Source organism: Clupea harengus, chromosome 6, assembly GCF_900700415.2.
Source record: "Clupea harengus chromosome 6, Ch_v2.0.2, whole genome shotgun sequence".
In the NCBI taxonomy this organism is placed as follows: Eukaryota; Metazoa; Chordata; class Actinopteri; order Clupeiformes; family Clupeidae; genus Clupea; species Clupea harengus.
Window position 1 is genome coordinate 23,570,617 of NC_045157.1, and position 12,264 is coordinate 23,582,880.

At 42.7% G+C, this 12,264-nt stretch overlaps 1 protein-coding gene across 1 annotated transcript; it reads left to right on the top strand.

The window, feature by feature from the left end:
- Window positions 1–929: 929 nt before the first annotated feature.
- On the top strand, window positions 930–7,691 carry depdc7a (DEP domain containing 7, paralog a). Its single transcript, XM_012814729.3, has 9 exons — window positions 930–1,039; window positions 3,077–3,506; window positions 4,105–4,232; window positions 4,568–4,760; window positions 5,651–5,871; window positions 6,463–6,605; window positions 6,840–6,965; window positions 7,128–7,206; window positions 7,370–7,691. The coding sequence occupies exons 1-9, from the start codon at window positions 1,024–1,026 to the stop codon at window positions 7,582–7,584; spliced, it is 1,551 nt and encodes a 516-aa protein (XP_012670183.2). The 5' UTR covers window positions 930–1,023; the 3' UTR covers window positions 7,585–7,691.
- The last annotated feature ends 4,573 nt before the right edge of the window (window positions 7,692–12,264 follow it).

Below are 12,264 nucleotides of genomic sequence, written 5' to 3' on the forward strand. Positions count from 1 at the left end.
ACCTAACAAAGGTCAAAGCAGAGGTAGTTACCTAGACTGTTCCATGCTGAGATTGTTATTTTACCTCATAAGAAATACCATTAAGTTATCTATGCGGTTTTAAAACCACATGAAAAAGTTCAAAAAAACCAAACAGGAACAACACATCACTCACGCTTTTCTGTGAAATTTGACAAACCTTAACCACTTGTGCATGTAGTGAAGCTTAGATCTACCTGTAAGAGGAAGTTGCTGGCATTACTGGTGACAGCATGGCGTGTGTTATCCAGCACCAGGGCAGCCTGCCCTGGGCACACACTGGGCCATTTCCACACGCTTTGAATGTCCTCAAGAGTATAATGGTTCATATCAGCATCTGTGCAAGTGCAATCAGTGGTTCATGTTTGATAAAGTGTGTGTGTCTGTGTGAGTGTGTGTGAAAGAGAGAGAGAGAGAGAGAGAGAGAGAGAGAGAGAGCGAGAGAGAGAGAGAGAGTGTGTGTGTGTGTGTGTGAGACAGACGGAGAGAGAGAGAGAGAGAGAGAGAGAGAGAGAGAAAGAGGAAAAAAACTGTGTGTGTGTGTTTGAGACAGACAGAGAAAGCGAGAGAGTGAGAGAGTGTGTGTGTGTTTGGTGGCCTGATACTGGGTTTAGCTTAATAAAGGGATATAGACAAAAAAGTCTGCTAAAAGTATTGAATATAACTGTTGTAATGTTAAAATATATTAAAACTGACTTTACCCTTGTCTCAATTTAAACAAAAACACTTGTTGACTCTCTTGAGTTTTATAGCCTACACAAGCTTCTTCTCGTCGAAAGCCATCAGTGTATTTCTTATGTTAATTGAGTCTTCAGGCGTATCCTACTGACTGCCTTATGAGCAACAGTGTATGACAAAGAGGGTGGCGGCTTCACGATTGACTTCCCACTTACGTCACGTCAGAACAAGGCTAGAAATCGGAGTTATCAGGAGTAGTCTAGTAGTTCTATCACGCAGCTAATAGTAGGACAGTAAGCGGCAGTGCTCTGGAAAGTATCTTTACGCATGCATCGACCCCCAGGTAAGCTATACTTTTCTCTTTGGTGCGCATCAATAGCTTAACTGTGTTTAACATTACAGTGATCACTTTTAAAACCCCAATCTAAACGCAAAGGGCAACAGTTTTGTTGTTTTAGACAGAAATGTGAGAGGCTGAGATTTCACTCATTGACATTAATGTAATTTACTAAAAGAGTACGAGATTTTAAATATAAATGTTCGTGTCTTTTCTCTTAGTCTTCAGCTTTCGTGTGAGCGGTTCTGATAGTTCAATCGTGCGCATACCAATGTATGCATATTTAAATAGAGATAATCTTATCCTATAGACTTGACATTAACATATCCCTCCAGGGTGCGTCAGTTGAACCTGTGTCTGCATGTTTATGATCAGCAGTGTGCTTGCAGAGCCTTCCCCCTCCTTGGTGCGTTTTTTGAATTTGGTTATTTTTTAACTTTCATGTAAGCTTTTCCTGGACCCTCTGTCTGAAATGCACGATCAGTGGCCGTGTTAGCACAGGAGTATTAATTTGAGAAGCTACCCTGGTTTTTACTCCCTCTGCGATTATTTTGCATCGTATGTTGTGGAAACAAATGCAATGTTTCCCCTTAGAGAGGCGGAATTCACTAATGAGTTACCCTTTACCTTTGTGGGTTGGCAAACACTGAAATGAAGTGTAAGCTAAATTACCTCACCATTTTGAGGTGAAGGTGACAATAATCACAGGCATTGATAAAGAGAGGGGGTAGGACCCCCTACTGAAGTCCCATTGGGTGCATCCAACCCCCACCTCAGCCAGACTTAATTGAATTGGTTTATTTGTCTTTTGTTGATTTATAGACTCTTGATTATTCAGCTCCGTACTTTTTAATGGATTAAAGTAGATCTACCAACTGTCTTTACAGATGGCTGTTTAATTGCCCTTAAACCTAAAAGCAGCCGAAGATTACCATCACTACGGGCCTTCTTTACTTTTTCACTGTCAGTTTATGTTCAGTGCTTTGTTCTGCTCCTGAGCTGAAATTGTACTTATATATGCTATATATGTGAGTTATAAGGAACAGGGTTCCTTAACAAGCCTCATGATTTCAGATATTACCTAATAATCAAGTTCAACACCTTAAAAAAAACACACACACAATTAGGTTATGCAATTGTTCAGTAGTATGCAAATAGTTTTTACGTGACATTCTCTTGGCTGAACATAATAAGGAAACTGATGTTATCAAGATACAGTATGTCCCACCAGCCGGCAACAATCATTATCACTCTGTCCTCAACTTTTAGGGTTGGTCTCAGACTGTTGGAAATGGGTCAAGATTCAACCCTAGATGATTACTCTACCTCTCTTCTTATGGCCAAGCAAACATTTGTGTACCAGACATTCTGTTTCTCTTACTGGGACTCATCAAAGCCGTGCCCAAGCGTAGACCTCATTGCCACAAACTCCCAAAAGCCACCGCCAGATTTGAAGATGCTTTCAGCAAGTCCCCGTCCACCGCACTTCCCCTCCTTGTCTGTGGTGGCTGACAAGAAGAGGGTCTTTATGCTGCAGCCAACTATTGTGCTCTTGAAGCAGGCCTATGTATTGATGAGTAGGCGTTGTAAATGCAATAGAGAAACCAGCATAATTGTATCTGCATGTGCAGGGAGTTGGTGATGTAAGACAGCCGACCACCCTGCAAGTAGATGGTGTTGGGGGAATCCAACAAGCGAGGGGAACACTATTTCTCATTGCATAAGAAATGGATGTGTAGGTTGGGGTGTAAAAAGGGCCCTTATGAAGTAATAAATCCCATAAGTGTGATCATCCCTGTTGCTCTGAGTTTATTTTGGCAGCATAGTCTCTTTACTTTGGATGTCAAGTTAAAACTTTGGAGAGTTGTCTCTCAATTTGACCCCTGAGAGAAAAAGGGTGTGCTACTTAGACCATTTTAGTTGATGATATCAACATATTTTTTTAGTGGTAATCCTTGTAAACAGACACACTGAGTGAGCGTAGCTGTTCATTTTCAGGCAAGTTCTTACACTCAGCTTTCTCTCTCTCCATCTCCTCCACAGACCAGGGGATGGCTGGCAAGCCGTTCCGGGCAACCTACATATGGAGCAGCATCATCAACAACATGCAGATGCGTGTGGAGGTGAAACGGAGGAGACACAACCTCAAGACCTACGAGGACTGCTTTCTGGGGTCCGAGGCGGCGGATGTGGTTCTGGCTCATATCATCCAGAGCAAGTTCTGTGGAGATGCCGAGGTTCCCCGGACCAAGGCAGTGCGCCTGTGTCAGGCTCTAATGGACTCCCGGGTGTTCGAGGCGGTTGGAACGAAGGTGTTTGGAAAGGAGAAGAGGAAAGTCACCTTTGAAGACAGCAGCTGCAGCCTGTACAGGTTTCTGAATACACAAACCCCAACCACAAACTCTGAAACTATTGAGAATGGATATCACTCTCCTAATAAACAGAGGGACAGTTACATATCGCCATCGAGAAGGTATGAAGTTCTGTTTAGTGTGACATACTATACATTGATGAAATGTTTTGTAGTTATGCTATAATTCTTGGCTTTTGCATAAAAAGGCAAGAGTGCAGAAATGCGCAAGCAATGTTTGAGGAAGTTAGGATGTAGAATAATTTATACATTGTGGTTAAAATGTAATAGTCAAATTATTCACAATAGTAGACTGATGTCCGCCATTTCTAATGTCCTTATGTTGAGGGTGAACAGTAGCAGATGTCTGCCAGTTGCTAAGAGCCATGTGTCTATTGCAGTACTAGGATGCAATGTGCCATGATATGATTCTATTGCTTCGTGTTGACATTGTTTGATGCGTCACAATCTATTAACTTATTTGGTTGCAGATCATGGCCCTGAAAAAAAAATCTCAGTAAAATACTAAAAGACCAGTATTTGTTAGTTTATATGACCCAATATGATACTACAGCTATACTAAAGTGTATTATTTCAGACCTCTACTCTAATGTCTGCTGTGTTTTAAGTGTGTCTTCGGTGCGTTAGGTCATGTTCTGGGTTTGTTATAGTCTAACCATTTTTATATAATGTGAAAATAATTGTCAGTTTTTCATTGCAGGCCGGACGATCAGGTGAGCTCAAACATCTCCCCTGTTAAAACGGACAAGACTTTGGAAGATGTTCTAGGAAATTTCAACTTTAAAACAATTACACCTCAAATGATTGATTTGGGGTTATCACAAGAGTGTGAGCATATTCATAAATTATTCTGAATAAAAAGTAATTAAAGCTACTGGCATAGTTTTACAACACAATATTGCCATGTTTATTAATTATTACATAATGGTTTTGGTAAATATTTTCAATGATCAAAGCTGCTTTGCTTTCAATTGGCCAATCTGGCATGCATTATCTCAGTATGGTAATGTTCGGGAAAGACATTCAGTTTAAAAGAAAGTAAAAGCAGTATGAATGAAGCTGCAAACGTAGCTGCTTAGCAAGGTCAGCTAAAAACACCTGCGTGTGGCGGCCTGGTGGCAGGCAATGTGACTGATGTGCTTTTCCTCTTGACCTCCATCCAGTGGTGGATGAAGTCTGGCAGCAGCAGACCGTGCTGAGGCTGCTGCAGCTGATAGAGCTCCCCCTACTGGAGAGTCTGCTGGAGGGTCGCGAGAAACCCCGTCCCTACCTCCACGGCATGGACAGCGACCCCGACCTGCTCTACACCAGCAACTATGTGGACCGTGAGATCCTCAAAGCCTTCAGCGAATCACAGTACGTGGAGCCACTTCGTCCAAAACGCACTGCTATCTCTGTCAGTTTATGTTTTCATTAGAATTCTTTGAATTTTGTACATTCCTTGGGTTAAACAATGTCAGATATTGGCTGCGGTTTCTATCGTCAAACCAAAGCTACAGTTTATTCATAGTCTTGTAGCCAAAATACCTGTTATTTTTGGGGGGAATTGGAGAACAACTTCCTTGTTGAGGAAGGATACGCAGAACGTTAATCTGTTCTTGTTGGTTTTGCCATTTCCGGAATAAAATGAGTCAACTCCATGAAAGCCACCTTCCTGGAACAGATGAGAGTGTAGCCTACTATCTTTAGAAGAAAGGCTTTTTTCCAAGTTTGGAATTAGGAGAAGAATCCAGAGATGCATGATATCATTAAGCCATGAAATTTTAGCTGTCATCACGATGATCTAGAGATTTCAGCCCGTCTCCCCAACACAAAGCACGCCATCGATGGATTACGACAAAGACAGGCCTGGCTTGAATGTAGTTACTGTGTCTCTCCACTGGTGAATCATCTTTGTTGACATTGCTCACCAGAAAGTCAGCAATTTCTCTCTTTTTTAAGTAACAACTTGCGGGTATCCTGCCGTCTAACATGTTGCAGCCAGACTCATAGTTCCCCATCTCACGCCACTCTTACGTAACATGCTTGATGGATACCCTCTGTTCAGAAAGCCCTCAGGCTGCAAGACACATGCAGCTGTGTGCAGCATAACTAGCTGTCTGAGGGTCAGGTTCATGGCCTGACTGAGTATTTCCTGGCCATCTCTCTGTCTCCTCATTGCTAATTTTACCCAGTTTGTTTCTTTGTATCTATTCCTATTTGAAATATTGCAGAACCTCAGTCTCTCCCCTCTGCTCCTGTTCTAGGGCGGATAACTGGCTCTCAGCGGCTGTGGACTGCCTGGAGTTCCTCCCTGATCAGCTGGTGGTGGACGTGAGCCGAGGGCTGCCCAAGTGCTCGGACGATCCAGACGACTGCAAGCGGCTGATCTACAGAGTGCTGGTGCAGCACTATGGCGAGCCGCAGTACCCGCCTCTGCTCAGCAACCATGTGTTCGACATTCACAGCGGCATCTCGGAGCTACTTGGTGAGAAGAGGAAGCTGGCAGTGGGAGTCACAATGGGAGTGGGGATGGACATTTCTGTGAAGTGCGATTAAGCCTTGCGTGAATGAAGAAGGAATACAAGAATGCCCTATTTTATGTTTTATCTTCACTTCATTCACATTATTCCGTAAAGGGTACCATACGCCAGTTATACAACTGGTTCTATCTAACAGAGTTCTTTAATAAAATTCAGTGAGGTCATTGTACAAAATGATACACTTCTGGCCTAAACCCAATGACTGAAGTCTACAGAGACCTTCCCATGGGACCCCCTCATGATCCTCTTCAGTGCCTTTCAGTGCACGATCGCCTTTATTTCCCCTAGGGGAATGAGGCTGCTGGATGTCTTTTAGCTTATGTGAGGAAATAAATAAATGTAGTCAGATAGCTAAATTTACTGGACCCTGCTAAAGCTCTGTCCCCCAAAGACACAGAGGACTTAAAAACTGTATCTCCAGGGCCTTGCCCTTTTTTTTTTTTTTACTTTTCATACCAGTGGGAATTAAAAATATCACTGCGTGCTTTGTACACGAGTACCTGTCACTCCATTGACCAAGTTTGTGTGTATTGCAGTGAATGGGAAGCAGGAGCAGGCTTTGGAGGCCCTGCAGCTGTGTCTGAAGCTCCAGGACTCACACAGTCGAGAGGAACTACGCAGACTGCTACGCTTCATGGCAGCAGCTTCCCAACCGCAGGAGGTGAAGTTACACAAGGAGGTGAGCAGACACAACCTGTTTACCAAGGAGATGCCTTATCTTATCTGACAATTGACATAGAATGGAGATTTGCATGACCGCTGTAGAATGTGAGGCAGTTTTTCTCATGACCTCAAAATAACTTTCCAAATATAGTACAACTCAGAATGCAATGAAGACAGAGATGCACATCACAAAGCATTGTACTAGGAATATATATCACTGTTACAATACAAGCAATACATTCTTTTTCAGATCGATAACAGGATGGCAGTGAAGAGGGCTTTCTCGAGTGCCATTGTTTACAGTTCACGACTCGCCAAGGGGAAGGTTGACCTCATGGTACTGTTCATGGTGGACAAGCACTGTGACCTTTTTAAGGTAGGCCTACCCAATATTTCATCATTTCATTTCATTCCACCAGAAAATGAATGAATTAAATATCAGTATTATCTGTGGACACAGAATTCAAAATGTTTATGCAGTATAGGAAGTAAAGTGTGAACTTGAAAACACACATGTTTATGTTCTATCCCTCTCCAGATCCCAGTGTCCTTGCACAAGCTTGTCAGTGATAAGATGACAAACATCATCAAGAAAAAAGACCCAGATGTGATAACGGGTAAGGAAGTTTAGGAATAAAATAATAAAATAATAAAAGGTGATCTACCCTGAAAGAATGTACAACATAGAGCTTCCGTCTGATATGACCCATTACACTAGTCTCATCACCTAACCACAAAAGTAGGACACACGGGAGTGACCATTCTTTTTTTGTGTCATAGGGTCAGCTTACTGCAGGAGAATCCCAGGACAGGCTTACGCAGAGACAATCAAGAAAACTACCAATGATGAGCTGTGGGCCCTACTCAAAACCATTCATGAGAACCCCAAACTCTCGGTGAAGGAGAAGAAACGTCTGCTCGGACAGTTCTACAGAGGCCACCCAGAGATCTTTGTGGAGTATTTTGGATCCAGACTGTCAACTGTCGATCTGTAGAAACAATTGTAAATGATCATTTCTGTATATATGTTGTAAAAAATGTAAAGTTACTGTAAATTGTTGTGTACATGTTTGTATATAAATCACTGATGCACTGATAAATGTGATGGCATAAATACAACTTTTTTCAGGATTCTTTTTATGCAGCCCAAATCAATCACTGAAACCTTATCAAAGGTGGGATAGACAGTCCTTGAGAAACCAGCAATAGTAAGATTTCGAAAGTATAGATCCAAAGAAATCCCAGCCACTTCCTTCAGACCCCTCCAAAACCACAACTTCAAAACATGAACGTGCACTGCCTGGCTACTGGAGCAGGAGTTCAGCATTAGGGAGAAGACCCAACTACCTCATGACCACAACTACAAAAACACACAAATAAGTTACATCACCACATTTGTAAAACAAACAAGGCTGACTTCAGTCAACAAACAAAACAAACAAACAACAAACAAGGCTGACGTCAGTCAGTTCTTTATTGCCACAAGCGGCACACTGCAACACACACGTGTATTTTATGGAGGCGACACAGGACACACACACACAAACACACGCACACGCAGGCCTGAGGTCGCTGTGAAATGTACGCTCTGCATTTCACCCATCCCGGACCGTCCTTCCTCCAGGACCCCCCCCCCCCCAGGAGCAGTGGGCAGCTTCTCAGCACCCGGGGACCAAGTGTTTGTGTGTGTGTGTCCTGTGGAGTGTGTGGAGTTTGTGTGTGTGTCTCCTGTGGAGAGGAGAATGTTTTGTTTTTGCATGTTTTTTTCTGTTGGGGTTCTTATTGGAGGAAACCCTTTGTGAACACGGGGAGAACATGCAAACTCCACACAGAAAGGCCCGGGAGATAGCCCACCTGAGCACTGAAGGTCTGGGGAGGACCTGCCCCCCAGAGCCAACAGCGCCCCATGCGGGAATCGAACCCATGACCTTCTTACTGTGAGGCGGCAGTGCAAGCACCTGAGCCAAAATCCCGATCAAAGCCAATATACACTAACATAAGATAAATACCAGTAAACGACACTTGCTCACAACTACAATGCAACCACCTGTGAATATGAACACAGAGATAACAAACAAGGAACTAGCATTGGGCCAATACATGAGCTACTTAAGTAGCTAGCTATCTTGGCTACATAGTTCAGAATAATATCAAATTTCCCTCAAAACAAAACAGATAATTACTGGTCCAATAGAAATACAGCAACCTCACTTTTCAGTCCCTTCAACTCCCTCTTTTGTCGCTCCTCCTGATCTCCTAGGGCTGTGTTAGGTTGAAGCTTGTTATGCAAACTGCCACACTACCAAAAACAACAAATCAACAACTGCCTGGCTTCCTCTCCCTGTGGTGGGCGCTTTTAATGAACTGTCAAGCTTGGCTTCTGGACCCTTTCATCCTTATCTCCATTGCTGCCCACATACTTCTGTGGCTGAGGGGAGAGCCACACAGCTGTCACAGCAGACCCAAGAGCAGTACACAGCTCTTGCTTGGTTTAGCAGTACAAACTGCTGTGGGTATAGGTGGAACTAGACATTTCGGCTTCACTGCCTTTCTTGTGCGACTAGCCTGCTAGTTTTTATAGTAATATGGCTGCCTAGACACGTGCAATGAGTGCACGCAGGTAGGTAGGCAGACAGGCAGGTAAGTCATCCAGCCATTTGATCTGGGACGAATTAAATGACTATACAGGCTTTTTACAGCCATACGCCTGTCACAGATGACTGATCCCCCCCCCCCCCCCTTTTGTTGTCAGAGCATTTCCTTTTTTCATTGCCATCAGGATGTAAAGAGGATCTCAAGAAATGTAACAAAAAGGCTTCTAAAATAAATCGCCTACCCTGCCTTTAAGCAAACTTTTGCCATACTAAATTACTAATTTAACTTATGAATGATTATAAAGATAACATTATAATAATTATAGTAACTTAGGTCTATTGGCTGGTAGTCACACATTATCCATAAGGCAAAGGCCGCTCATTCATGACTACATTTGTGAGAAGGAACTGATACTTATGCCTGGTAAACACTTCCTTCAGCATAGGGGATGGATCTCAGAGATTTTATGGTCATGTGTAGTCCGCAGTCCTGAAGAGCCATGATCTCCCTGCTGGTCAAATGCACACACTGAATATGAATCCAAATGCAGACAGAGATATACCCTAACAAACTGATAATATACCATGTAACAGGGGCCAAGTAACCTTTGTGTGTAACACCCCTGAACACAGCAGAAAATGGTCCCTCAGTAAAGAATACTTACAATGTTAAACATTTGCTAGAAAGTTACACGATGACCAAATAAAGCATTTGGATGAATATCAAGGCTTAATCCCATAGACTAGGCTATATAAAATGTCTTAGAATGTATTTTATACATCCTTTCTATAGTGACATTGTGTAGTTTGTCATGTCTTTTGTGAGGAGTGTGAGTGTGGGGAAACTGCCGTCTGCTATAAAGCTGAATAGGCAAACAATATTGTAATAGTGTACAATATTTATTTCCTTAAAGTGTAACTTATTTCCTTAAAACGTCTCTTGAAATTAAAACACAATAAATTCCAGGTGCCATACCTTTTAGTTAAGGTTGGCCACAACATAAAACCTGTGGTGTGAAAAAAATCCCCAGAACCGTTTCAGTTCAAATTTTCTGACCAAAACTGATTGTATCTGAGTTAAAGGTGACATTATAAATCACAAATATCACACCCTGATTACTATTTGAACACATCCTGAATCTTTGCTCTGTAAGTCTTGTTATTTTTCCTGTTTAGGTCACATGAGGAAATTGGGTTTAACATCAAAAGATACTGTGCTTGTTACATCATGTATTAAAAAATAGCGAAGACAGATCGCTTCCTGCTTAGCTGGTAGAGCATGGCACCCTCAGTCCCAGGGTCAAAGGTTAGGTTTCTTGGAGGGCACACATATTAGTAACAGTATGTTCACAGTTCTCCTTGGAGAAATGTACCTGCTGTATATGAGCAGTTTTTCATCATACATCTATGAATCTTTAGAAAAGGGGGACAAATGTATTTCTGTTCCAATGTAATGAACTTCAAAGTTGACCGCGGTAATATTTCTATATCCTCCCATACCCGGCTGTGTGCTCATGAAGCAATCTTTTGACACCCACAGTGTGTAAAACGCACACTGTCTCCCTCCCAGACATTATCTGTCTGCAGCCAGCTACGCCACGGTCAAAAGTTCCCCAGTATCCTGTTACGATGAATATATTCTTTGTAGTTATGTAATGGGGATACTGTTCGGAATGTGACTTTTTCCATGGACTGCAGGAGAAATGCCAACTGTCTTGTGGCTTCTATCTTAGTGTCAAGGAGCAACATTCCACACACTATTGATTTGATATTGAACATGAGTGAGTTGCTGAGAAGGCAGATATGTTTTACACACTAATTGTTCATTTCTATTTTCAGACTTAGGAAGTGTTCTGTACACTTACCACCAACATCCCAAACAGCATCTTTAAAGAAAAGTATAAGCATTGTCAAGCATTTTGAACCGAAATGCATCACAGATGCTTGGCATGTCTAGTTCATAACACAGGCAATTCAACGGATAAGTTACCCCTGGCTATTGTTTTACAGGGTTTTGTTATACAGAACATTCCCATAACCATATTTAATTAGGTGAAGCACATTAAGTCTTAAATGTCCTATTTGGCATGCACAGCACAGTTCATGGCAACATAGACTATGGAATTCTTTTGAGACCCCTTCGCCTGGCATTGTGTTACAGCACTGTGTAGTAGAAGATGAGGAGGAGGGGGTCACTAGCAACACTGGATGTGAAGAAATCAGAAATGCCACACCCACTGTGATCCCATAATCATTTGACAGCTATGTGTTTCCGTGTTACTGACTGGAATTCTGAAAGCTAATGGCCATTACTTGAAGTAACAGTCATTGCAGGACCCGCACGGAAAAAAAGTCCAAACCCGGTCACACTGAAAATCAAGAGACCAACGTCACCCAATTAGCAGCCGCTTCAAAGTGCACTCTAATGAGCGTGCTTGGGAGGCATCCTCGTTGTGACACATCAAAGGGGCCAGGACAGGGAGAGGAGGTGGGGTGGGGGTTCGAGCCAGATGAGGTGTGGCATATAGACATCAAAGGCAGAGCCAACATGGCTGCACCTCAGCTCGCACTGTGGAACTGCTACACTCCAGCGGGGAAGCTCTCCAAAGAGAAAATGGAGAATTATGTATCACATATGGGGGGGGGGGGGGGGGGACCTGCCATGATGGATTTATACATTCTACCTTCACGGTTACTGAGCTAAGCTGCTTAAAGGCAGTTTAATGACCACTTAACATTAATCTGAAACTGTGTAAGGAGATGGGGGTTAATGTTATAAAACACCACGTATGAGTGAAGATCACTGCTTTATCCATGGCCTGTTTTGTCTGTGCTCTTAGTGTTTGGACAGTGTTGTCTCTGCAAAGCCTAGCATTTAGCCTCCCATTCACAGATGCAGGAAAAAGGTCAAAGACTTTCTGTGAACTGCAGTGACGTGATGATGTGGGCAGGCCAGCGAAAGAGACTCTGATAAACGTCACAAAGGCAATTCAGTGGGTTGTCATTCACCCAGTCATTTTCCATCAAAGAGATAATGTCATTAAGGCCTTAATGATATAACAAGGTTTTATGCCAGAAACA